Source organism: Festucalex cinctus, chromosome 8 (assembly GCF_051991245.1).
Source record: "Festucalex cinctus isolate MCC-2025b chromosome 8, RoL_Fcin_1.0, whole genome shotgun sequence".
Classification (NCBI taxonomy): domain Eukaryota; kingdom Metazoa; phylum Chordata; class Actinopteri; order Syngnathiformes; family Syngnathidae; genus Festucalex; species Festucalex cinctus.
The window spans coordinates 6,249,626-6,277,567 of record NC_135418.1 but is presented as its reverse complement, the minus strand read 5'-3'; the positions used below and the strand labels follow the sequence as shown (position 1 = coordinate 6,277,567).

At 38.4% G+C, this 27,942-nt stretch overlaps 2 protein-coding genes and 1 long non-coding RNA gene across 3 annotated transcripts in view; 1 reads left to right on the top strand and 2 right to left on the bottom strand.

Annotated features, from left to right (window-relative positions):
* Nucleotides 1-11,287, top strand: part of LOC144023470 (dihydropyridine-sensitive L-type skeletal muscle calcium channel subunit alpha-1-like) — a 93,067-nt gene extending 81,780 nt beyond the window's left edge. The window contains exons 38-43 of the mRNA XM_077528986.1: nucleotides 1,045-1,146; nucleotides 1,891-2,021; nucleotides 3,924-4,046; nucleotides 4,328-4,457; nucleotides 9,632-9,823; nucleotides 10,405-11,287. Coding sequence (XP_077385112.1) covers nucleotides 1,045-1,146; nucleotides 1,891-2,021; nucleotides 3,924-4,046; nucleotides 4,328-4,457; nucleotides 9,632-9,823; nucleotides 10,405-10,469 — 743 coding nt within the window. The 3' untranslated portion in view covers nucleotides 10,470-11,287. The remainder of the gene's footprint in view (nucleotides 1-1,044; nucleotides 1,147-1,890; nucleotides 2,022-3,923; nucleotides 4,047-4,327; nucleotides 4,458-9,631; nucleotides 9,824-10,404) is intronic.
* Nucleotides 11,288-11,637: 350 nt separating this feature from the next.
* Nucleotides 11,638-17,101, bottom strand: LOC144024204 (uncharacterized). Its single transcript, XM_077530347.1, has 5 exons — nucleotides 16,657-17,101; nucleotides 15,888-15,941; nucleotides 15,552-15,629; nucleotides 15,383-15,472; nucleotides 11,638-13,135 (listed from the first exon to the last, which is right to left on the bottom strand). Exons 1-5 carry the CDS (start codon nucleotides 17,072-17,074, stop codon nucleotides 12,573-12,575), a joined length of 1,203 nt encoding a protein of 400 aa, XP_077386473.1. The 5' UTR covers nucleotides 17,075-17,101; the 3' UTR covers nucleotides 11,638-12,572.
* An 8,091-nt stretch (nucleotides 17,102-25,192) lies between these two features.
* LOC144024314 (uncharacterized) lies at nucleotides 25,193-26,436 on the bottom strand. Its single transcript, XR_013284731.1, has 3 exons — nucleotides 26,247-26,436; nucleotides 25,585-25,815; nucleotides 25,193-25,312 (listed from the first exon to the last, which is right to left on the bottom strand). It is a non-coding gene; the product is annotated as an uncharacterized LOC144024314 (long non-coding RNA).
* Nucleotides 26,437-27,942: the final 1,506 nt, after the last annotated feature.

Below are 27,942 nucleotides of genomic sequence, written 5' to 3'. Positions count from 1 at the left end.
CCTGTTGCGCTCAGGCCGGTGGTTCTTGATCGCTCATAGTTCCATTTTGTATCTAAAGTTACAAAAGGCATACTGTAGCCTTCTACCCTGAAGATATCTATCATATCTGTGATATTTTTATATTGTGGTATAGATACATTTTAGCAGAGGTGGACATTGTCATTGGCTAGAACCACAGACTCAAGAACTCTTTTGTCCACCATTGTACTCTACAACTCCTCCCTGGGGGGGAGGGGGGTGTAGAGTGCACTTCACTTCACAAATATGGCACTTTACTGTGCTGTACTGTAATTTATTTAATTTAATTTAATCTCCAGTGTAATAACCTTATTTATTGATTGAATTTGTAGTTTTTATTATTATTATTATTATTATTATTATTATTATTATTATTATCATCATCATTATTATTATTATTACTTCAATCTCTGGTGTAATAACCTTATTTATTGGTTGATTGAATTTGTATTTATTATTATTATTATTATTATTATTATTATTATTATTAATTCAATCGCTGGTGTAAAAACCTTATATATTGATTGATTGATTTAATTTGTAAGTATTATTATTATTATTATTATTATTGTTATTATTAATTAAATCTCTGGTGTAATAACCTTATTTATTGATTGATTGAATTTGTATTTTTATATTAGTTATTATTATTATTATTATTATTAATTCAATCTCTGGTGTAATAACCTTATTGATTGATTGATTAAATTATTTTTTATTTTATTATCTGTTATCCCAAAGGGATCAATAATGTCCAGTCTAAGTCTAAGTCCATTATATTTAGAACATTGCATCTAGTCTTGTACAGTAAGTTGCCGTTCAAAAGTGGGTAGTGCCTGATTGAAGTAACTCAACCTACATTCTTCCTCACTGCACATCAGATTATTGCATCCATCATAATCTAAACCACTGTCCAGGATCAAGACCGTTTACATATTTCCATTTTGTACAAGACGATGTAAATACCATTCATTTATTATTTAATTACCTTTCCTCTTTCTTATTTATACGACTGTCATTGTCCAGGTAATTTTGAACAAGCCAACGAGGAGCTGAGAGCAATTATTAAGAAGATCTGGAAGCGAACTAGTATGAAACTGCTGGACCAAGTCATTCCACCAATAGGAGGTTGGCATCAAGAGCAATACTTTTTTTTTTTTTTTTTAAGCAATTTGTTTGCTGCATTCCATTTTATCTTTCCAAAAGCCTTTAAGGTCATAACATTTGTAGAATGACGAAAATTGGTTATATGTAAGAGCAAGTAAGAGCAAGAGAGAGGAAAATATTATCCTCATTTACTGCAATGTCAGTTGACTCATGTTTTTGGCCAGTCTATTTCACTTTATGCCAGTCCGAAATAAATTTAGGTAAGCTCGTGTATGAATAAGCGGAAGTGTTGGTTCTTATCAGTATTGTTTCTTTAAATGTAAATTGTACTTCCTGTTTTTCATTCTCTTCCCGCAAACTTGATTGGACTCTCAGATTTTGATTATCATTATAAAATAGCTCTAAAAACATTCTCAACAACTTTCTACAGTTAATGCAGTGTTGTCGTTGACTGATTTTGGACACTGGAATGAATTCCTCAATAATGATTAATGGAATTTTTTTCAGCTACTTGGTAGTCTTGTAATAATGGCAGTCACATCACACATGATGGCTATTTTTAAGCTTTTTGTGTGTGTGTGTGTGTGTGTGTGTGTGTGTGTGTGTGTGTGTGTGTGTGTGTGTGTGTGTGTGTGTGTGTGTGTGTGTGTGTGTGTGTGTGTGTGTGTGTGTGTGTGTGTTGGGGGGTAATTTTTGGTATCATCTTTGAATTGACCATGGCAGAAGAATGAACAATTTCTGTCTTATTCTTCTCTTTTCTACCAGATGATGAAGTAACTGTGGGAAAATTCTATGCAACATTCTTAATCCAGGATTATTTCAGGAAAATGAAAAAAAGACAAGAAGAATATTATGGTTACCGGCCAACCAAGAAAAATGGAACAAATGAGATACAGGCAAGCAGTTAATTTAATTGTATGCTTTTTTTTTATTTAATTTGTTTAATTTTAAACGGTAAGAAGGGAAAAGGTAAGTATTCGGCTTTATTGTTTTATATCACTATTTATATTTCTTTTTCATTGGCTGAAAAATGTGTCTACTACAAATGCTACAGAACACAGAAACACACATGTTGAGGATTGAACTGAAGAGCATTTACATGTATGTGTTCACTATTGGCACGACTGGGAGCTGTTTCTATTTGCCGCAGCTTTCATAATGTGTCAGTAGGGATGTAACGATATCCAAACATCACGATACGATATGACGATATGAAGGTAACGACACGATAATTATCACGATATTATGTGTGTGTGAGGGTGTGTGTGTGTGTGTGTGTCGATATTTACCAAAGATCACTATATTATAAAAAAAAAAAAAAGCTCATACTAAAGAGAGCACAATATTGTGCTTTTGTACATAACAGCAATGCATATAAACCACCTACAATCTCTAAGAACAATACTGAGGCGCTTAGTTAATGCACGCACACATTGATCACTTCACAAGCATATTACGTTCCCCTTCATCTGACAATTAGCATAGATTTTAAACATAGAAGGCCAAAACATCCCTAATGAAAATTAAATTGCACTAATAAACTAGCCACTAGAGGGTACTAGAACTGCGCAAATGGAAATCAACCTGACTTTTTTTAACAGATGTGTTCCTCTTAAATATTGTGAAAATGACGCCGACGATATTGTGGCAGTTTTAATATCACGATATTGCCCATATCGTTACATCCCTAATAATCAGTCAACCTCTCCTGTAATGAATCAAATGAAATTTCAAGGACTAAACAAAATAGCCTTAAACAATATTTCAGTTGGGAGGTGCTTTTGTTGGAATGTTGTCACTGCAATATATGTGTTCTTAGGGTGTATTCAGACCAGAAAAGTCATTTAGTCCGCTTGTTTGGTCCGGACCAAAAGCGGATTTTCTTTTTTTTCGTTTGGTGCGGTTCGTGACGATCTGTGGTCCCATTGGACAAAAATGAAGAGCACTGAACGCATAACAAAACCCGGAAATAGAGGAAAACATGACATTCCGACGTGCTGCATTACTGTTTGGCATATGTGTGGCGTTATTAGATGTAAGATATTTGCAAGCGTCAAAAGCAGCTCATTCAACAGAGTTTCCACGAGGCTGTTTCTAATTTTGGAACGGCGACATCGATTGTTTGCTATAACGGGAGGAGATGTTGAGCTTCGCGTGCCCCGCCTCCACCACAACATGATGGCAGCAGCGTGGCTAAAAGGAATACGCATGATTTATGAATGAATTTAGCACAATATTAACTATCGGGCAATATTTCCTCCACACGACGCTTGGCTACGTGGCTTGTTAAGCACCAAAAGGTGCATATGTCCTGCAGTTGGAGCGGATCAGCCGTGGTTTGTGTTCAGACTGCGAAGTGAACCGCACCGAGTGCGTTTGGAAGTGGACCGAGACCACCTCAAAATGTGGGTCTCGGTCCGCTTGTTTGGTCCACACCAGGATTCTTTGTGTGTATTCAGACCTGCACAAAAGGTCCGCACCAGCGTGGGAAACGAACTCTGGTCCGTCTAAAGCGGACCAAACAGTGCATGTCTGAATACTAAGGGTGTCACGATTTCGATTTTTTATCGAAATCGATCGAAATTACGTCACGATTTCGAGCATCGAAATAGAAGAGAGGACACACGATTCGAATCGAATCGTGGAGTTGGCGAATCGTGACACCCCTACTGAATACACCCTTATACTTTAATTGACCGACATAGGATCACCTTCTTTGTAGCCATTCAAATCCAATTCAAAGCAATCTGAAAACGAGAAATGCTCATTGGTGCCATAACTACACGTATGTATCTCAGGCAGGACTTCGAAACATAGACGAGGAAGCCGCTACTGAGCTCCATCGGACTATCTCTGGTGATCTGCTGAATGAAGACGAGATGGACAGAGTTACTGATGACGCTGTTGAAGAAATCTTCAGGGTAAGTGTGCAAGATAAATGAATGCAAATATAATCTGAGAATAATAATCTGAGAACTAGTTCTCACATCCCGATTTTATATGTATAACATGTACAGTATGTGTAAATCTATGAAAGGCCTTTAGAAATAAAAATTGGATTAAATAATTAATTTTAATTAATAAATTAATAATTTCTTATTTCATTGTGCAATAAGTTGGTATTTTCAAACTAGCTGCTAGTGGCATTTGTGACTTACTATAAATAAATCTGACAATAAATTGGCACATTTTTCCAACACAGAGGCAAGGGAGCCTTTTTGGTAACCATTCTGATCCCTTTGCCATGGAGAGTGATATGACGAGTGGCAACCAGGCTACAAGTCAACGCCCACTGCAAATGGTGGTGGGAATCACAAACAACAGCACTACAGGTGTGTATTCATGCTTGCTTTGAGTGAGTTACAATTTTGCAGCACAACACAATTCTTTGTGTTCTTACGGTATAGTAGAGCTGCCAATGTGGAGTAAACATTTTTGGCTGGCGAGTATGTTCGAACATAGTCGCAAATATGTTCAAACATACATGCAAATATGTTCGAATGTATTGAAATATGTTCGAACATACTCGCAAATATGTTCGAACATACTTGTAGGCTACATGCTACAAAGTTAGCATACCTTCCCATAATGCCATGGGGTATTATTTGAGCATGCGTGAGTTAAAAAAAGGACGAACTTAAATCATGCACGGCAGACATAATAAATCATAAAATTTACAAATAAACACTGTTTTTGTCTACATAATTTTCTAATAAATTGGTAATGTGGCCCAAATGCCTAAAAAATTGGGTTTTGTTTTCACTCAGACATGTGCAAATAATACCCTGTGGCATTATGGGAAGGTATGCTAACTTTATAGCATGTAGCCTACATGTACGTTCGAACATATTTGCGAGTATGTTCAAACGTATTTGCGAGTATGTTCGAACGTATTTGCGAGTATGTTCGAACGTATTTTTGCGACTATGTTCGAACGTATTTGCGAGTATGTTCGAACATATTCGCCAGACAAAACTCTTTACTCCAGATTGGCAGCTCTACGCTTCCGTACGTTCTAAAAAGTGAGTGATTAATTGATAATTGTTTATGGATTGCAATCTGGAGCCATTTGCAACCTTTCAAAACTTAACTCAAATGAGTATTTTCCCCAACTTAATGAAAATAGCCAAGGTCATTTGGGTACACAAATGTGGAGATAAGCATCCATCCATCCATCCATTTTCTTGACCGCTTATTCCTCACAAGGGTCGCGGGGGCTGCTGGCGCCTATCTCAGCTGGCTCTGGGCAGTAGGCGGGGGACACCCTGGACTGGTTGCCAACCAATCGCAGGGCACACAGAGACGAACAACCATCCACACTCACACGCACACCTAGGGACAATTTGGAGCGCCCAATTAACCTGCCATGCATGTCTTTGGAATGTGGGAGGAGACCGGAATACCCGGAGAAGACCCACGCGGGCACGGGGAGAACATGCAAACTCCACCCAGGAAGGTCCGAGCCTGGACTCGAACCGGAGACGGAGATAAGCATAATTTTTCTAATTATAGACCAATTTAACTTTTGCCTCAGTTGTCAAAGTCAGTCGAAAACCCTTTCGCGACCAGATGAAAAGATTTCAGTGAGCGAACAGTAATATGGACTTAGATTTAACAGGTCAGCTTGCAACGTCAGCGATTGGTTTGACAGTGTAACCTTCCGTAGTATGGCACTGCACCACATGGTGGCGCTTCTTTGTTATGTTATACCTATGGGACACCTCGTTGAGCCTTTCAATGTTTTTTTTTGTCATAGACCTCGGCGGTCGTGTACATAATTGTATAAATTTTTTTCGGCATTTAATAAAGTGAGTGACGTGGACATTCACCTCATTTTTGCTCTCCGTTTGGCTACCCAGTAGCTCCCGTCCATGGCTGTACTCGGCCCAAACTATCACACGTTACAACAGCAAATCCAATAGATAATAAAGATTATAAAGTCTTACAGGGGTCTTCATTCACCTTAAAACAGTCGCTGATACAATTGATCATACTAGTGAAGGAACAGTGCAATCGTGACTTAATGACTGTCCTGCAAACAGAAAACAATATGCACAGTTAAATGAAGTCAAATCAGAATTAATTAAAGTAATATGCTGAGTTCCCTAGAGATCAATTCTTGGGAAAATATTATTCATTTTGTATATAAATGATACTGTATCTGTAAGGCAGTGTTTCTCAAATCTGGTCCTCAGGCCCCCCTAGCCAGCCTATTTTCCATGTCTCCCAATTGCAACACAGGTGAGGATCGTTATCAGGATTCTCCAGAGCTGGCTGATTAGCTGTCATTGGGAATTGAGAGACATGGAAAACAGGCTGGCTAGGGGGGCCTGAGGACCGGAATTGAGAAACACTGCAGTAAGGTATCAAATTTACTCAAATGTATAAACAGTTATTATTAACTACATTTATATGATTTGAATACCATCAGATCAATAATAAAATACAAATCAGGATCAATAATATCAAGTTAGAAGGATATATAATCTATGCTGGAAGCCACATGTAAACCACATTAAGAGAAAATTATCCAAAGCCATAGGATTATTAGAAAAAGTACTGTAAAATAAATCTTTACATTTGTTTTTCAGTTGTTTCATAGTCCCATATATCAATTATTGTGTGGGAATCTGTGGACTGTGATTGGCTGGCAACCAGTTCAGGGTGTACCCCTCCTACTGCCCGAAGTTGGCCTGGGATAGGCTCCAGCACCCCAGCGAACCTTGTGAGGAAAAGCGGCTAAGAAAATGGATGGATGGATGGAGGGAGTCTGGGGATACACATACAAATTAATAACAAATGTGGTTCTTATTTGGCAGAAGTGGGCAATTAGGATAATTAACCTTACAGATAATTGTGTACCTACCAAGAACCTAATCATAAAATCACACGTCCTTAAATTCTATGATCTGGTGGTTTTTAAACTGCTAAGTTTATGTTCAAATAATAATATGCATGTATATACCGGTAGTGGAAATCTACATATAATTGACACTACCATGATTTTACTGGTCCAGCGCACTTGGGAAAAGAGTTTTCTCCATGTGGCGCCTGAGCTACAATGTTTGACACCCCTGCTCTAGAATAAAGAAGAAGAAAATAAACAATGACTGTTTTTTTTGTTGTTGTTGTTGTTTTTTAATTGGGTGTACTGAACACAACAAACTTTTTCTCGCTGCAGTTGCTCTTAATTCAAACAAACTAAAAAACAAATTCAATGAATGAAGTTGGAGCCTGTTTTTTTTTTTCTGGGTCACACTGGATAATGATTCTTTCATGTTTTCACTCCCCAAGAAACTAAGTTTAGATTCAGAGATCCAGTTGTTGTCTTTGACCGCATGTAGCAGCTGTCTTGTTCCTCAGGCCTTTTACTTACTTACTTACCCACTGTTCCCTGAACTCATTTTCCACTTGATATTTTATGAATGTTTCAGTTTTTTTTCGACCTCAAATGTTTTTTCTTTCAACCCCTGTTTTACATGTCTTTTTACAGATACAGCTGGGAGAAATGACCCACATTCAGCAAATTAAGCCGCATTTCTTTTAAGAACAACACTGAAGCAGCTTGTTGCAATGTCAGCTTTTGTGTTTATTATCTGGCCTAGATCTCACAAAGTGCTGAGAAATTGAAAAATGTCCTTTTCTCTGGCAATTTGAATACTAGAGTGAAGAACACTGTGACTTCACTTTAAAGTACACTTTGTTAGTTTTTGAAAACTTTTAATTTATTTAGTCATCCAGAAGTTCATGTTTTTGGTTGTGTTGGTTAGTAGGTTTATATAATAACTCATGACTGTTTATAACTAAATTATATTAATAAAGATTTCATAAACAACTATAGGCACAAAAACATATCCAGTTTTTTTTTTGTTTGTTTGTTTGTTTTCCCCAGCAATGTACAAAGTTTGGCCTTGGCAGAGTTGACCTCTCGCACTCATTATGAAGACACATAGATCCATCAGTCTGACTTATACATACTCAGAAGTGAAAACCCAGAACCTCTCAGTTGAGTCAAACAAAATGCAACTACCCCACCTGGCTGCCTTCACAAACAGTATTGAGTGCATGTGGAAAGTATTCGTAGTGTTTTTTTATTATTATTATTATTTATTTTTGTTTTTATTTATTTATTTATTTATTTGGTTTTGGGGGGTTTTCTTTCAGATTTTATGCCCTGGCCTTATGGGAAATTGCCATTTTCTCCAAATTCTCCAAAATGATATTTGTGAAAAACATTTTTTTCCATATTTAGATTTTTACAAATTTATTATCAATAAAAAAAAAAAAAAATCTATATACACAAATTCCACGAGTGTATGAAAATTTATGAACTACTGTACATAACAGTCACATGCATTTTTTTTTTTGTAATTGTATGTAATTGATTCAATTTGACTGTGGTAGGCCACTTCAATACTTCGGATAGATCACAATAAATAGATACTATGATTTGCTGATCTTTGCTTTTCTTTTTCTCAATCCATACATTTTTTTACATTTGGGTTGAATACCCCTGGAGCACCTTCAGATAGCTTTAAACATTTATCTAGTTTTGATTTGCATGTACACAGTAGTCATTTTGTGTGTGTGTGTGTGTGTGGGGGGGGGGTAAGCACTGCGAATACCTTCTATTCTTTGAGGTTTTGTTAGTTTTGATAATAAAGAGGCCTGCAATCTATGACTGCTTGTACGGTATCTGAAAGTACAGTTTCCTGCCGTTGCATGCTTTTACAAAGTAAGCATGGAATTAATACAATTGTAAAAGCCACAGGATTCAGATTTTTTTTTAAAAATCACTCATCTCCAGAGTTTTTGCAAGGCCCTGAGCTGTGGAAACCTCACAATAGTCCATATAAATGACAAACATTACAATGGCACTACACTGCAGTGACGTGTCAGCAATCACAGGGCCACTTATTAACTGTAACTGACTGGTGGCGAGAGGGTCCATTTCAACAACACACCTTGAAACCATCATAATTCGGGAATCTCTAATATCATACTTCTTGACAAACATGTTGACAACAAAATATAATGTATTTTTACTTAGCCATTGTCCTTTTCTATGTTTTGGTGGTCTCTGATCTCCTGCCTCTCCGTGTGTTAAAATGTTAAAAGGAAAATGTAAAAGATTATAGGGATACTCTATAAAACTAAGGATATCCTGAACATGAAATCGGCGCTTTCACACCAAAAAGCCCATGAACTTTGAGTTCATGGTAGAGTCAGTTCCGGGTCCGAAGTACTTGTGAGCGGCCCACGAGTTTGCGTTCACACAGCATGAAAGCGGGCAAGGCAGCTTATTCAAATGAGACTGATGACGTATGTCAGGGGAAGGAAAAAAACAGCACTACCCCGCCTGTCCAGCAAGTGGCGGTACCGGTAAAACTGAATGACAAACAATCAGGGTGACGTTGAAAAACGCGACCTTTGACCCTCCATCGCCATTTGTTGTGATACAAGGCGCATTATCATCTTTTTCTCTTCCTTGTCATGTTGTACAAAGTTGTAGTTGCAACTATTATAACGTCAAGGGAAAGGTTGATGACAACCATTAGGACCTGCCGTACCTCAGCAAGACGAGAAATGGATGGGCAGAACTCGCTCACGCCTCGTGGAAAGACGGTCAAACCTGCAAACACGAAGACGCTTACTCCTGCAAGCGCGAAAACTCCTGCAAGCACGAAGACGTGCACTGGTAAGGCTTAAACACACAATTATATGGAATTTATTTCACATTGGTAACTTGTAACATAATGTGATTAAAGTGAAGCGTGTTTCCGCGCGCGTCGGTCTTGTTTGTGGATATCTTGCCGTGACGCGCGCTTTCATGAACTCGGCAATCGCTGGAAACTGGTGTTTCCAGCCTAGTTATCGTGCAATTCACGGTAAAATAGTGCTTGATGGCGATTTGCTGTTCACGCTAAATGTACGCTTCGTAATTCATAATATCGTTGGAGCTGGATGTATTGTTAGTCTGTCCACGTGTTGCTTTTTGCTTTAAAAAAAAAAAAAAAAAAAAGTGTTGAAATGGCTTGCTTTCTTTGACAATGCACAAATGATAGGACAGACGTGCCGGGATTTAGGGAAAAGTCATTAATTTGGGAAGTGTTAGATTGCCACCTCAAGCTAGTGGTTTATTATAGTGTCACACATATAGGTGCATATTCCGCTATTTTAAGATATTCTGGTATCATGTCAATCATGAGGTTGTTGCACAAAAGTAATTAATGTAGAGATTAATTTAGCATTCATTAATTTGTTGTGTTTCTGTTCCAGATTGGCCACTTCTACCGGTCGGGGTGTGTTCCGCGCCAGGTGTGGAAGAACATCAGAACCTCTGACTGGTGGGACGCTGTAGTTTCAACCTACGATGATGGCAAATGGATGAAAGACTTTCGTGTTTCCAAGGACACATTCGAGTACCTCTGTTACCGTCTTGGACCCGAGCTGGAGAAGAGTGACACCAACTATCGTCTTTGTGTTCCACTGCGAAGGAGAGTTGCTGTAGCTCTGTGGAAACTTGCCACCAATAATGAGTATAGGAGCATCTCACATTTGTTTGGCATTGGCATTCCTACAGTGTGCCATTGTGTGCATAACTTCTGCACTGCGGTCGAGAAGGTGCTTTTGGCAGAGGTCATACGGTTGCCCTGCAAAAACAAATTAGAAGACATGGCAGCACATTTTCAGACAAAATGGGGGCTGCCACAGTGTGTGGGTGCGATAGATGGATCCCACATTCCCATTATTCGACCAGAAGAGTACCACACTGAATACTTTAACCGCAAAGGCTGGCACTCCATCATCCTGCAGGCTGTGGTGGATGCAAAGGGGCTCTTTTGGAATGTTTTTGTTGGTGCTGCTTGGAGCGTGCATGATGCTAGAGTGCTCCGCTTGTCTGGGCTATAGGATCTGGTGGACAGAGGTTTGCTACACCCTCAAGAAACAAAAAACATACATGGACACAACGTTGGGTATTACCTGCTCGGTGATGCTGCCTATCCACTTAAGAGCTGGCTGCTGAAGCCGTTCAACGACAACGGCAGGCTGACCATGCAGCAGTTAATTTACAACAAGACAAGCAGAGCCCAAATCACCGTGGAACACGCATTTGGTAGATTAAAGGGCAGGTGGAGATGTTTGTTAAATCGCAATGACTGTCAACTGGACAAAGTAAAGTCTATGGTCATAACTTGTTGTGTTTTACACAATTTGTATGAACAGAACGGGGATGATTTTTTGGGAGAATGGGAGGACAGTGCTATTGTCCCGCAGCAGCCTGATGGTACTGAGTCTGCAATAGTGGAAACTGAGGGGGTGCATGCCCATGCAGCAATTCTGAAGTTTTTTAATACATCATTGTAAAGGAATTGTGTGTTTTCATTACATTTTTTTTTTAAATAAAAAACATTAAAAAGAATTCATTGAGCGTAAGTTTTTGTGTGAAAAAAACAGAACAAAAACTGTGCTATGAAATCGAAAGTATTTATTACTTTGGCATTTGGCTCATTGTGTCAACAAATCTGTTTAAGACTGGCAGGAAGCCCATTTGGAAGTCTCTGTCATGCCTCTGGTTTTGTTCAATCAGCTCACGTGCCAGCTGTTGATCTTCCGTGCGTTCCTGCCGTCTGAGTTCAAGGTCCTCCTTGCGCTCCTGGCGTCTGAGCTCAAGGTCCTCCTTGCGCTCCTGGCGTCTGAGCTCAAGGTCCTCCTTGCGCTCCTGGCGTCTGAGCTCAAGGTCCTCCTTGTGCAACCTCACTTCTTTGAGTAACATCGCTCTCGTGGCCTCCCCGTTCTTTTCGTCAAATTCGTGCAGGTAATCCAAAAACAGGTGGTCTCGGTCCCGTTTGCGTTTACCTGTAGGGATGTAGATGTACAATGAGTGAGTGACAAAAAAAAAAAAGGTGCCCTTAAATTATTATTTATTATAAATTATGTGAATATAGGTTTAACGTATAATTGGATTTGAACCATTGCAATAATAGAAGGGCTGGGTATAATACTAATGTCCTAAATCAATGTGACTTTGATTCACAAGAGCTAAATTCCAAATTGATTCAATTCAATAGATTAATATACATCAACCATCATTTCTCAAATATGAAGGACCTGATCAAAAAGGCCACAATCATTAAATTCCAAATTAAATTATGCAGAGGCAGTATCTGCTGACATGTTTTGAGTTGACTTTTGTTCATGGCTGTAGTGTGACTATAATCATTAGCAAGCATAACAATTTGTTATTCAATAATTGTAACTGGGAAAAATGCCACGGAGGAGGCGGGCCGTCCATTTTGTGAAGGTAAGAAATTTGAAACTTCTGTGAACAGTGACTTTCACAAAAACACCAATATCCAAAAATGTATACTGTACACACAAAGAACATTTAGGCATTTAAATTATGTCATGACTTTCTGGGGAAAATATATGTTAAAATAATGCCTTTATGAATCTATCAGTCTCCGAAAAGGAAAACCATTTTTTTTTTTTGTGTAAAACCCAGCCTTAACAGAAGTGCTATATTTTAAAGTGTGTGATTTTACTGGACATTTACCTGGACGGGGGAGCAAGGCAGAAGACTCAGGAACAGCTCTGCTGATTCTGCTCGGAGGCCGCGAATGTTCACTTACTTCATCATTTGAAGCTGTATCAACATCATGTACATCCAATGAGTAACAGTAAATAGGCCTAATTGTGTGAACAAATCTGTTTAAGACTGCCAGGAAGCCCATTTGGAAGTCTTTGTCATGCCTCTGGTTTTGTTCAATCAGCTCACGTGCCAGCTGTTGATCTTCCGTGCGTTCCTGCCGTCTGAGTTCAAGGTCCTCCTTGCGCTCCTGGCGTCTGAGCTCAAGGTCCTCCTTGCGCCCCTGGCGTCTGAGCTCAAGGTCCTCCTTGTGCAACCTCACTTCTTCGAGTAACATCGCTCTCGTGGCCTCCCTGTTCTTTTTGTCAAATTCGCGCAGGTAATCCAAAAACAGGTGGTCTCGGTCCCGTTTGCGCTTACCTGTAGGGGTGTAAATGTACAATGAGTGAGTGACAAAAAAAAAAGAAGGTGCCCTTAAATTATTATTTATTATAAATTATGTGAATATAGGTTTAACGTATAATTGGATTTGAACCATTGCAATAATAGAAGGGCTGGGTATAATACTAATCAATCAATCAATCAATCAATCAATCTTTATTTATATAGCACCTTTCATACATTTAAAATGCAACTCAAAATGCTGGACATTCATAATACAATAAAATAAAAGAAAGAAACCCCCCCCCCATCCCCATGATCGTACCCACAGACACACCCAAAACCCAACAAACACATGAAAACCACAACATGGCGGGGCACAGAAGTACCCTGTAAGGAAAGGCACCCAGGAGGAATTCATCCACAATGAGATGGATGAAGACCAAGCATCCCTCTCACTGTGGAGGCTCCCCCATGAGAAAACACTGGAGCTAAAAATTTAATAACTACCAAATAAAAACATTTAAACACTAAAAGAAAACAGTTAAACACGATAGAAAAATTAAATAAATAAAAACAAAGCTACAAGACAATATAGATTAAAATAGCTAAATAAATATAAGGGGATAAAAAAAAATAAAAAATAAAAATAATAATATTAATAATAATAAAAAGATCAATCAAATGCCAAACTAAAAAAGTAAGTCTTAAGCCTCCTCTTAAAAATATAAATATTCTCTGCAGACCTGATGCTCTCCGGCAGGCCATTCCATAGGTGAGGACCCTAGTGGATAAAGGCAGCTTCACCATGTGTCTTGGTCCTCACCTTTGGAATAGTTAAAAGGCCACTGCCAGAAGACCTCAGAAGCCGTGAGGGGTAATAGGGTAAAAGCAAGTCAGATAAATAAGATGGGCCAAGACCGTTAAGACATTTAAAAACTAATAAAAGCACCTTAAAATCATTCCTGAAACGCACGGGGAGCCAATGCAGCGATTTTAAAACTGGTGTAATGTGCTCCTGCCCTCCGGTCCCCGTCAGCACACGTGCAGCTGAGTTCTGAAGGAGCTGTAGGACTGAAATATTCTTTTTGGGAAGACCAGAGAGCAGGGAATTACAATAATCTAAACGACAAGAAATAAAAGCATGCATCAGCACCTCCGTGTTGGCCTGTGAGAGAAACGGGCGGACTCTGGCAATATTCTTAAGATGGTAAAAACCGATCTTGGCTACATTTTTAATATGAGGATTAAAAGTAAGCTCAGAGTCAAAAATAACGCCCAAATTCTTTACACATTGTGTGGGTTTAAAATCTTGTAGTTTAGGTAAAAGTTTCTCTCTCTGACCTTCAGGACCGATGACTAAAACCTCTGCTTTGTCCTGGTTGAGCTGCAGGAAATTTTCTGCCATCCATGACTTAATGTCTAAAATACAATTTAAAAGGGTATCAATAGGCCCCATGTCATCAGGTGACACGGCGATATACAGCTGTGTATCGTCAGCGTAACTGTGGAAGTTGACGCCGTGTCTCCTGATGACTTCCCCAAGGGGAAGCATATAAAGATTAAAAAGTAATGGGCCTAAGATTGAGCCTTGGGGAACCCCACATTTAATTTCATGGGTTTCAGAGGAACATGTATCCATACTTACAAAGAAATATCAGTGTGTGAGACAGGAATAAAACCAGTTAAAAACTGTGCCAGAGATGCCCACCAGGCTAAATCAATGTGACTTTGATTCACAAGAGCTAAATTCCAAATTGATTCCAATATTTTTGATTCAATTCAATAGATTAATATACATCAACCATCATTTCTCAAATATGAAGGACCTGGTCAAAAAGGCCACAATCATTAAATTCCAAATTAAATTATGCAGAGGCAGTATCTGCTGACATGATTTGAGGTGACTTTTGTTCATGGCTGTAGTGTGACTATAATCATTAGCAAGCATAACAATTTGTTATTCAATAATTGTAACTGGGAAAAATGCCACGGAGGAGGCGGGCCGTCCATTTTGTGAAGGTAAGAAATTTGAAACTTCTGTGAACAGTGACTTTCACAAAAACACCAATATCCAAAAATGTATACTGTACACACAAAGTACATTTAGGCATTTAAATTATGTCATGACTTTCTGGGGAAAATATATGTTAAAATAATGCCTTTATGAATCTATCATTCTCCGAAAAGGAAAACGTTTTTTTTTTTTGGGTTTTTTTTTGTGTGTAAAACCCAGCCTTAACAGAAGTGCTATATTTAAAGTGTGTGATTTTACTGGACATTTACCTGGACGGGGGAGCAAGGCAGAAGACTCAGGAACAGCTCTGCTGATTCTGCTCGGAGGCCGCGAATGTTCACTTACTTCATCATTTGAAGCTGTATCAACATCATGTACATCCAATGAGTAACAGTAAATAATTTCGATGAGCTTCAAGTTACATGACTTTGAACTTACTGGAAGTTGACAGAGGGGCGCAGTTTCCGCTTGTGGATGGACCATCCTCGCTTATCCCTTCCAACGCCTCGACTGAAACTGTCTCAACAGAGTCATGCCATGAGTAAGGGCACAGTGCAATGATTTAGGTGAGGGTAAAACACGGCACTCACATTATATCCTTCCATTTTTCATTGCCACAGAACACTATATGCCACACTACATTGCCAAATATGGCGTCATGTACAAGCTTTTTTAGGCAGCAATACAACGAAGTAAAATTAATTGTGAGTGGTGTGTTGCTTTATTAGTTTTATAGGGAGCTTTTGAAGTTACATGAAATGAAATGAAACATACCAGGACTGCTCAGGGAGACATCAGAAGGTAATGAAGAGCTCAGAGAAGGTCCCGCTGTAAGTCAGAGTACATCACAACAAAAGGTCAGTTTACACTGTTAGACGACATACCTTTTAAGAGGCAAAAAATATATATATACATTGGGATTTTACTCTGAAAAGTCTTTACATGCTGTAGCCTCCACTTTTAATAAACATGCAATGAATGCATTTTCATGTAATCTTTATAGCAACGGATATTTCACCGTGACCGTCAACTCCCCTGCCAGCGAGATTCTCGCGCGATTCATGGCAAAGTAGCGCTGGTATCGAGGTGAAGGTCACGGCAAAATATCCATTTCGAGTCATTCTTCTATATACGAGCTGTTAGGTGACGAGACTAACAAGTTAAAACACTTTAGTCGCGTTGTATACAGAGCCTTGGCTTAAGGGGGAAAAAAACCCCGAAGTGGTTGTTTTGCTTTTAACCGTGCATATCATGCCTGGTTTCCACACGTCCTTTGCACGAAGATTTTCAATTTCGTCATCACTGAAAGCAGGGCTATTTCGGCATTAGCTGCCTACAATACTCTTCATTTACTAGGTTAATTGATTTAGGAATGATTTCACAACATTACATAGGTTCGGAGGTGGATGCGTGACTTAGCCAAGCTTAAGCCATGCTACGCTAACAGCTTAGTGCTAGCGCGGTGTAAAAGCAACGTTGCGACCGCGCAGCGACCTAAACGAATATATAAATACAAAGTGTTCATGAGGCAATTCTGTCTTACCTTGGTGTGTTAGCGAGTCTGTTGGTGACGAATCCTCGCCCACTGCCGTGTCCTCGCACATGGCTTCCAGCATTGCAATTGCAGAGTTCTTAGTTTTACCGGTTGTACACCCCATCCGGTGGCCGAGAATGACGTCCAGTCTTTCGTACCATTTATTAATTTTGCGGTCATTTCCGCTTCGGTTGTTGTGGTCCTGGAGTTTTTTGTAGTCCTGTTTGAGTTTCTTGAGTTTTTCCCTTACCTGCTTTTGTGTGTGGAAAATGCTAAGCTCTGCTAGCTTCGCGGTTATCAATTGATAGACTTTATCGTTTCTTGTGGCACTTTCAAAGTGTCGTTGGGTCTCCTCGTCCCCGTAAATGCTCAGGAGAGCCTGCACTTCTTGATCCGTCCACCTATCGTTTTTTTTAAATCCTTCCATTGCCAAAACGTTTGGGGGGAAAAATCGTTGCGCTCTATAGCAGTGGATAGTAAAAAGAAATGGCGGCTTTACCGCGAAAAACTCACCTATCCAAAACAACACACCTCCTCGTCCATCAACCAATCATGACACACTTCACAACACGCCCCCACCTTGTGTAGTTCAGGGTACACCCAAATACCCTCCTCAGGCCAAGGAACTTTGGTAGTACCGTTTCGACCCCCCCAGACCCGGAACTGGTTTTGTGTGTGAACGCAAACTTTGGACACACTCCCCCGGAACATAGGGAAGTTCCTTCATAAAGTTCCTGCGGTGTGAAAGCGCATAAATACACATTATACAGTTCATTATTACTACCATATCTGACATATTGTGTGGAAATCTGGGGAAATGCATAGAAAACAAATACCAACTCCAGTTTCAAATTGCAAAAGAGAGCTATAAGAATTATAAATTGATCAAAATATACAGAACCAACACATCCAGTATTTTTTAAATTAAATGCAATGAAATTTTATGACTTGGTTGAGTTTAAAATAGCACAAATAATGTGTAAAGTTTATAATAATTTACTCTGCCACAGTACACAGAAGTCGTTTGAAATTAGACACAGACCTTGTGATATAAGGGGTACAAGTGTCTATAAAAAAAAACTAAAACAAGAACAAATATTAAGCAAAGGTGTGTATCTGTAAAAGGTGTTAATTTGTGGAATAATTTGGGTATTGATCTGAAAAAATGTGACTCACTTCTGGAGTTTAAAAAAAATGTTTAAAAGTAAAGTTCAAAAAAATTACCTCTGTCAGACCAGAGTATGAAAATTGTATATGTGAGTATGTGTATATGATTTAGATAGGTATTATGGTATATGTTTAGTAAATTCATGTATATATGTTTTTGGCAAATGTAATCAATCATGTTTAAGTGCACTTGTATATATAACCAGGTTTATATATTTTATTATTTATTATTATATTTTATTATATATTTTATTTTAAAAAATAGTAAATTAGTATTATATTAATAATGAAATAAGTTTAAATATATAAAGTAAAAGGGGTAGGACTAGATAAGTTTCTAACTTCTTCCTACTCCCTTTTGAACATGTAAATTATGAATGATTGATTATTTTATTGGGATTTTCTTTTCTTTTGATTTCCGTTTTTTCTGCTATTTTGCTTGTTATATGTTCAATAAATCAAAAAATCAATCAAAATCAACATAAGTCACGAGCTCAAAAGAAGCACTTCAAGAAACATACTAATTTCAACAACAATAAACTACAACAACAATAAATACACGTACCTATTAATATTATTTTGTTATAGAATATGGGTAGTAGCTGAGGCACATGTGATACTGCTGTAATTCCACTAGAGAGCACTCATGATATACACAAAACAAAGACAATGCACAGTTGAGGACTTGTGCAAAAGGCTACTTAAGTAAATCATTGCAAATGTATACATTTCCAGTATATTAAACAGTAATTCATATAAATATATATTGGGACTCAAATTCAGTGTCAGTAATTCAGTCTAAGGATTAGAATGAGAACATGCATGCAGCTCAATGTTCACTCTTGTGTGAAGTCTTTGTAAGAGAAGAAAATTCAAGTGAACGAAAGAAAATAGGTAAAAATGAAAGCTGTTTTTAATATGGAAAGTGGATTCCGTTAAAAGGTTGCACAGACCCAGAGATTATTTATTTATTTATTTATTTATTTATTTTTTAAGAATTGCATTTTTTAAAAATGGTTCCAATGATAATGGTTATTCCCTTGACTCTTCATCTGCTTGTTTGAAATCATGATCTTACCTTAATTCTATACATAGAGTTTGGACATTCCCAAAGCAATGTTTTATGGATTCTCTAAGATTTGACATGTCATAAGTGACACCAAAACATATAAATAGCCATGATTTCAAGGTCATATGAAAGCATAGAAAATAACCAACTATATATTGTTGTCTGAGGTGAGTGTGTTAACAAAATGTCTAGGTATCCTTAACACATCATTGTATTATGTATGAATCACTTGATGGGTTCACATCAAAATATTGAAGGTTGCAGTTTATCTTTAAATGTATTTTCTTTAATTTACCTTCTGAAATAATACTTACATCCTCATAGTACAAAGTATCGTTGAAGAAACAACACAATCCTTTTCTCTGATGTCTCTACACCAGAGAAGGAAACTGGACCACATGCCTTCAGTTACAAAGCTCCATTTGACCGGAATAGTTTGCCTGATGCCATTAGATCCATCAACTCCTTTCATTTTTTCAAGTCGAGGCATTCAAGGACTTTCACCACCCTCAGCTCATACGAGAGCATACGAGAGCTCGCTAGTGCGTCTGGCGACAAAAGATGGTTAATACCAAATACATTGCCTAATGTATTCCCTCATAAGCAGTGTTGCCACAGTTACCTTGAAAAAGTAACTTAGTTACTTTACTGATTACTTGGTTTTAAAAGTAACTAAATTGCATTACTGATTACTTGATTTTAAAAGTAAATACTTTATTGAAAGTGCATTTTTAACATGAAAATAAAGGTTGTTTTTTTTTTTTAATGAAAAACAAAATAGGCAGTCTCTCTTGACTTCTTGTAACGTAAATACTTTTTCTAAAACAAAAATCTATCCAGGTTGAAAATGAAAATCCCCTTAATTCCTCTATTGTTTGTTCCGCTATTCCAGTGTGTACACTTGAGTCGACTCGTGCATGCTGAACGTGACTTGTCTGACGTTATTCTGTCCTCAATGTGTGTGTCCAACACAAATTGACAGATAGCGAACAGTCAAAGTGGAAAAATGAAGAGGCTGGAGTAAAGTTTTCGTTTTTACTGTTGTCTTCAATCTTTCTATTTTATCTTCTGTAAAACTGAAACAATATGAACATACAATACAATGTTATGTCACTCAAATATACATGCACAAACAATAATGATAATACAAATAGCTGTGCATAAACTGCAACATAACTGGTATTAGTTATGCAAACAAACAATCAATTGCCTTTTATAAATGAAAGCAACTAGTAGTTTGTTCCTACGTATTAGGGAAAGGGGGAGGGGGGCGGGGTGCACTTTTGCTCCAACGAAGCAAACTACTCGGGAAAGGGGGAGGGGGGGTGGGGTGCACTTTATGCTTCAATCGCAAATTTGGCAGAAGTTTATTCTTGGATATCTGGACATGTCATCAAAAAGGCATCACGAATTGGGAGAAGAAAATAGGAAAAGAAAAAACAATGAGATGATGCTCGCGCGTCACTTGCAGGTATGACAATTTGTTTATTTTGTAGCAGCTACGTTTACATGACCACAGTTAGCAAAAAACAAAACAAAAAACACTCCAAACCGCCGCAGTGGAATGGTTGTGACCAGCACGTTCATTATACGGTATGTTAAATGGAATGTGAGGAGACAATATTGTTTCATATGGAACGGCCAAGAGCGGCATGTACTGGTGAAAGTGTAATTTGAAAATAATAATAATAATCATCTTAAGGCTAAGTAGATTTCCTCATTTCATATTCATAGTTTTAACATTATGTCCAGAATTTTTACATAGTGCTCTATCAGTCCTTCTCTAAAAAGGTAGATTATGACAATTTTCATGTACCTGTGTTTTAAATATAGGCCTGCACAATACCATAATCCTAATCAATTTAGAAAATGTTTGTACCATGGTTGGTTCAAAACCATATTTCATTGTAGAATCCCTGAATATTGTCTTGTATTTCTGAATACAGGTTCAATGCTTCAAGGAGCATTTCATACCCTAACATGAATGCGGAAATTGCACAAAAGCTGTCATATGATGACCTGATAGCCGATTTTGCAGCCCAGAAATGTAGACATGTGCCTCTGTACTAACTTGCTTGCACTTTGTTTATTTCCAGATGTTTATTTGTTAATAGTAGTGGCATTGAGTTTTATTTTAATTAATTTAGCTTTATTTATTTGAGTATTTGGTGTCATTGTTAGTTTTAGAAAGACTTATTATTTATCACTTATTTTTGTGAACATTTTTAAAACTTCAATATTGACACTTACAAGTAGGGCTGGGTATCTATTCAGATTTCCAGAATCGATTTAATTCGATTCACAAGGGCCCGATTCAATTCATGATTCACAACTATTTTCGATTCAATTGAGGAATTCATGCAGCACATATTTTAGACAGTCAAAAGTACCAATGCTGCAAAGAGTAGAAACTTCTTGCTCTAATTTAATGCATTAGTAAGAATATGAATATTTACATGAGGAATTGAATCCATTGCAGTTACATTAATCTGTTTCATTACACATGGCCTGATAAAAACAATAAATAATAATTTAAATAAATTACAACCACAGCACAGGCTGTGTAAATAAATTGACAAAAATGGGGGGGTCGATATATTGATACATGGTTTTATGTATCGATATTGGGATATGAAAAGGTGTATCGATATGATAGAGATATATCGATATTTCAAACCCAGCCCTACTTACAAGTTATTTTGTTTAATAAAGCAAAACTGACAAATACTCAGATCAGTTCATTTCCACCAGGGGAGGGGTGATGGGGTGTGCGGGCGGAGTGTTGGGGGGGCACCACAAAAGATTTATGCTCAGGGCACCAAAATAGCTAGCCCGGCCCTGCTCACAAGCGATGCTTTTCTGTGGCACAAGCAACATAGGAAGTCGTGAGAAATGTCGCCAGTATGCAAGCTAGCGAGTGATTTGCACACGGCCCACTATTAACTAAAGATGTCATGTGATCACCTACCGGAACGCGGCTGAAATCAACTGAAAAACAATTACGCGAAAACGCCTGTAGCGGGCGCCAAAGCAACACAAACTAGGCAGGTCCAACAGGTCATGACAGACGTCACTCCCCCTGGCGAGAGGGCGGAGACGACCTCATCCCATAATGCTTCACGGACCAGTTGAGGATGGAAATAAAAAAATTTTTTTTTACCACTTTTATGGTCCATAATGTACACTTTTTTGTTGCGTTGTGTGCCTGTTGGTTAATAAAACTAGTAGTAAAAGTATCACTTTTGTTTTGAATGTGCAAACCATTCACGACCAGACCATGGCTGAATTCAGTGTGGTGATCACTGACTTCCGCCTCATCTTCATAGCTTGCGGCAGTTGTTTGTGAGTGTTACAACAGTGAGATCGTTTGCCTTCTTCATGAAAATGTGGAGTAACGCATTGAATCTCTGGACAGTAACTTTAATCAGACTAGTTTGTAGAATAAAGTAACGTGTTAGACTAGTAGTTACTTTGGAAAACAAATTTTTTGAGTAAAGCGCGTTACTGGCAACACTGCTCATAAGGAGCTTAAACTAAAGGAGCTTAAACTACTGGCAACACTGCTCATAAGGAGCTTAAACTAAAGGAGCTTAAACTACGGCAACACTGCTCATAAGGAGCTTAAACTGCTCACTGCTCATAAGGAGCCTAAACGGCCATGAGTAACACTGCTCATAAGGAGCCTAAATGTCCATGCATAACAAATGTAAACCGTGGAAAATGACATGAAAGACAGGAGTTAATGGATGCGTACCTGGACCATGCTGCAAACTCGCATCAGAAGAAATCACCACCAGTGTTGCCACAGTTACCTTGAAAAAGTAACTTAGTTACTTTACTGATTACTTGGTTTTAAAAGTAACTAAATTGCGTTACTGATTACTTCATTTTAAAAGTAACTAAGTTAGATTAAAAGTTACTTTTTTAGTTACTTTCAGCAGCTGCCGATAACACCATCTCAACATAAAAATAATGCGGTAGAAACGGAGTTCCAAATACTTTATTGAAAGTGCATTTTTAACATGAAAATAAAGGTTGTTTTTTTTTTTTTAATGAAAAACAAAATAGGCAGTCTCTCTTGACTTCTTGTAACGTAAATACTTTTTCTAAAACAAAAAATAAAAATCTATCCAGGTTGAAAATGAAAATCCCCTTAATTCCTCTATTGTTTGTTCCGCTATTCCAGTGTGTACACTTGAGTCGACTCATGCATGCTGAACGTGACTTGTCTGACGTTATTCTGTCCTCAATGTGTGTGTCCAACACAAATTGACAGATAGCGAACAGTCAAAGTGGAAAAATGAAGAGGCTGGAGTAAAGTTTTCGTTTTTACTGTTGTCTTCAATCTTTCTACTTTATCTTCTGTAAAACTGAAACAATATGAACATACAATACAATGTTATGTCACTCAAGTATACATGCACAAACAATAATGATAATACAAATAGCTGTGCATAAACTGCAACATAACTGGTATTAGTTATGCAAACAAACAATCAACTGCCTTTTATAAATGAAAGCAGCATTAAAGGAAAAGGAAACTCACAAGCGATGCTTTTCTGTGGCACAAGCAACATAGGAAGTCGTGAGAAATGTCGCCAGTAAGCAAGCTAGCGAGTGATTTGCACACGGCCCACTATAGGTCGCTTGCACATCGTAATGCATCATGGGAGTTTTTCCTTCGGGCGCCATATTGGGTGTCCGCCGGTTCACAAGGTACACTCGCGAGTTACACGGTAGAGCTTATCAACCTGATGTAATTTTCGCAGTATTTTCACGATTTACCGGAAGATCAAAAACAACGATACAGGCAGAAGGTGTCTCTGTGTGGCGGGATTGATCCTAATTACGTCCTGACCAAGGGTGATTTTTTTTTTTGACGGAGAAAGCTTGCTGGCCAAATGTGACATCTCTGGACATCTTTCCCTACCTCGTGTTGACAACATGCTCCATAACACGCCAACAAATCACTGGAGGCTTACAATTATTTTGTAAGCGGGTGGATACAGAGTGTAAACTTTAACATCGCATCAGAAGAAACGGTTGCTGTTGCACGTAAGTAAACCACATAGTGTTGGTAATTCTGCACACAAAAATGTTGATTTGTTCTCAGGCTTCCTGTTATCATTGTGTTTACATGCACAGCTGGCTTTACCTGATGTGGTTTTTCTAATCATTTTATAACAGGCAAATATGGCAGAGCGTATAAGAATAAAAAGTAACTATGCACAGCCTCCCCGTGGCTTAATTAAATTTAATGCTACCCTTTCACTAGTTACATGTTACTTAATCAACTTATTCTAAATGGTTAAGGTTAACCACTCTCAGAGGACGTATTTTTAGTTTCAGTTTCCAGTACAATAAAACGTGTTCATGGTAACTACTGAGCATACTGACAGCTTTTCTTATGATCTCACGGTTAAGGAGGCTGTCACAACACCCAATTTCTGTCTGGTGCCGGATGGCAACAATTCCCATCACTTGTCACGACAACACCAATATTATTACCAGGTATGTATGGCTTTACTTTTTGTAGTTTCTTATTTAATTCTATGTTTCATATTTTCATTACAATGTTTGTAATATTTTCAGATTCAGGCACAGATGAGTTTAACTGGACGGACTTCTGCGACTTTGTGGTGTGGACAAAGTGTGATTGAGCGAGTCCACCCAGATCGCTCGTTTTGGCCAGTTGGAAAAGCCAGAGTTTTTTTTCCCCCCCAAAGTCCCCTCCTTACCTGAACTGCTCGGGAGAGCATTTACTAGATCAGCAGTGGACTTCCAGTGTTCCTGCTCAGCCGCTGTCACCTACCACTTGCTCATGTACTTCAAAGATGCGGAATAAAGTAGTTTTTTGTGCTGCAGCAGATTGTAAAATCAAATGATATCACTTGAAGTGTGCCAATCTAGACTGCCAAAAGGACAGTGGTTTTGTGACAAGTGTGAAACAAGGATTATTGGGAAAACTGTAACACAGTACTGGTACTTGTCTTACATTAAACAAATTTAAAAGAGAGCAACTTTTTCCTCTGTACATAGCATAATGAAAGTCATTGCGTACCCCCTCAACATTACATCATACCGTCATCAGGATGGTAGGCACCTGTGCTAAAATAAATACATTAATTAACAGTTCAATTTTATCCCTGAAATTACTACATCTAATCATTATTCACTTCATTTTTTGTGCTTTTAGAAATAATAGAGATTTATGCCATTACTTTAAGAGGGACCATATTGCACATTGAGTCAAATCCTGTCATTTGTCTTATGTATAGCTTGGTAAACAAACCCAACAATAGAATTTGTATAATCGCTGCCTTTATTAGCGCCAAACAAACAGTCGCATGTTGTCCTCCTCCAATGCTTTGATGCTCGCCTTCGTTTCCATCATGTCATTGGCAATCAAGTCGGTGTGGCATGAGATCCCTAAAGAAAAAAATAAATTAAAAATCACAAAAAAATACGGTACCAGTAATAGGTTTAATATAGTAAAGTAGTATAGTTTTTTTTGTCAGTGTAAAAGAAATGTACACATTTTGTTGCATTTTTTAATGTATGAACATTGCTACAGGCAAATACTTATTTCTATAAACACTTCCAAATGTCTCTAAAATATAAGGTGCGTGTACACACACAAACAAACACATACATTCACTCATGCATACAATATATCATGTAATGAATTCTGAGTGGCATACCAGAGTCAATGATGTCAGCAGTACTTGAGGGTACAGGTTACTGGAGCCATCTGGCTGCATAACTGCAACAATCTCTGCCACTTCGAGTCGTCTTTTCTTTGCTTGTCTCTCCTGTGCACGTTCATATCTTGGCACCGACTGGGCTGAGACATAGATGTTGTAACTTGGGACCCAACTTTAATGTTGGAGCCCAGTCGGGATGATTGGACAGAAAAACGGGCGCAGGGCGACCTGTTAAAATAAACAAATATATAAACAAATAAAATATGGAAAGACTGGTTATTTTACCGCAGTAGGGTGGCCGTGAATAAGTTCTTTAGCATGATGTGTAGGCTACCGGGGGTCTGTTTTCTTGCATCACCCCCGGGGGTCTGTTTTCTTGCATCAGCCCCTTCTGTCTCTTTTTTTTCCAAGTTTACATTTTGCCACCAAAAAACATGTTATCGGCATTAAAAGCCCAAGACTAATTTCAGCAGTAAACACTTTGCACTGGCACTACTTGGGTGAAAATGTTCGATGTTAGCTTTCGGCTAACGTCCGCTAGCCAGCTTGTACTACCGAACTTGCTTGCTCATGAATCCAAAACATAAGCAACTTGCCCATATATGGGCGGTCGAAACGTTATTAATCCTCATGCATTAAATAAAGGTAAACAAGCTTACCGCTCACAAAGTGATCGCTGCACACACGAGCCCAAAGTAACGACTTCCCTCCGGAGTCCGCACTCCTCTGTCTCCAGGCCCTGGTTCCTAATTATTTTCGGAATTCGGAAAAAAGACCGACCATTTTCCCCCTTGGCTTTGTTCGAACAGCCAACGATGCAGCAACAATGTACCATTTTAAACGCAGAAAACAAACGTGATAGATACGTGTTAGACCGAATCGCTACGTAAATGGAGGCCACCCAACATGGCGACTACGAGAAATCCGAGGCGGAAGTGACGACATGTGCAAGCGACCTAACTAAAGATGTCATGTGATCACCTACCGGAACGCGGCTGAAATCAACTGAAAAACAATTACGCGAAAACGCCTGTAGAGGGCGCCAAAGCAACACAAACTAGGCAGGTCCAACAGGTCATGACAGACGTCACTCCCCCTGGCAAGAGGGCGGAGACGACCTCATCCCATAATGCTTCACGGACCAGTTGAGGATGGAATTTTTTTTTTTTTTTTTTTACCACTTTTATGGTCCATAATGTACACTTTTTTGTTGCGTTGTGTGCCTGTTGGTTAATAAAATTAGTAGTAAAAGTATCATCACTTTTGTTTTGAATGTGCAAACCATTCACGACCAGACCATGGTTGAATTCAGTGTGGTGATCAATGACTTCCGCCTCATCTTCGTAGCTTGCGGTAGTTGTTTGTGAGTGTTACAACAGTGAGATCGTTTGCCTTCTTCATGAAAATGTGGAGTAACGCATTGAATCTCTGGACAGTAACTTTAATCAGACTACTTTGTAGAATAAAGTAATGTTTTCGACTACTAGTTACTTTGGAAAATTGTTAATTTGGAAAACAAATTTTTTGAGTAAAGCGCGTTACCGGCAACACTGCTCATAAGGAGCCTAAACTGCTCATAAGGAGCCTAAACAACGCTGCTCATAAGGAGTTACCGGCAACACTGCTCATAAGGAGCCTAAACTGCTCATAAGGAGCCTAAACAACGCTGCTCATAAGGAGCCTAAACGGCAACACTGCTCATAAGGAGCCTAAACTGCTCATAAGGAGCCTAAACGTCCATGAGTAACACTGCTCATAAGGAGCCTAAACGTCCATGAGTAACAAATGTAAACCGTGGAAAATGACATGAAAGACAGGAGTTAATGGATGCGTACCTGGACCATGCTGCAAATTCGCATCAGAAGAAATCACCACCACAGTTACCTTGAAAAAGTAACTTAGTTACTTTACTGATTACTTGTTTTTAAAAGTAACTAAATTGCGTTACTGATTACTTCATTTTAAAAGTAACTTAGTTAGATTAAAAGTTACTTTTTTAGTTACTTTCAGCAGCTGCCGATAACACCATCTCAACATAAAAATAATGCGGTAGAAACGGAGTTCCAAATACTTTATTGAAAGTGCATTTTTAACATGAAAATATTTTTTTTATGAAAAACAAAATAGGCAGTCTCTCTTGACTTCTTGTAACATAAATGCTTTTTATAAAACAAAAAATAAAAATCTATCCAGGTTGAAAATGAAAATCCACTTAGTTCCTCTATTGTTTGTTCCGCTATTCCAGTGTGTACACTTGAGTCGACTCGTGCATGACGTGACTTGTCTGACGTCACTACCCCTGGCGAGAGGGCGGAGACGACCTCATCCCATAATGCTTTAGTAAAAGTATCATCA

Coding starts and splice junctions, on each gene's coding strand:
- LOC144024204 (XM_077530347.1), bottom strand. CDS start 17,074: ATGGAAGGATTTAAAAAAAACGATAGGTGGACGGATCAAGAAGTGCAG. Junction 15,630..15,887: donor TGTCTCCCTGAGCAGTCCTG/GTATGTTTCATT, acceptor CTGTTGAGACAG/TTTCAGTCGAGGCGTTGGAA. Junction 15,473..15,551: donor CGCCCCTCTGTCAACTTCCA/GTAAGTTCAAAG, acceptor ATGTTGATACAG/CTTCAAATGATGAAGTAAGT.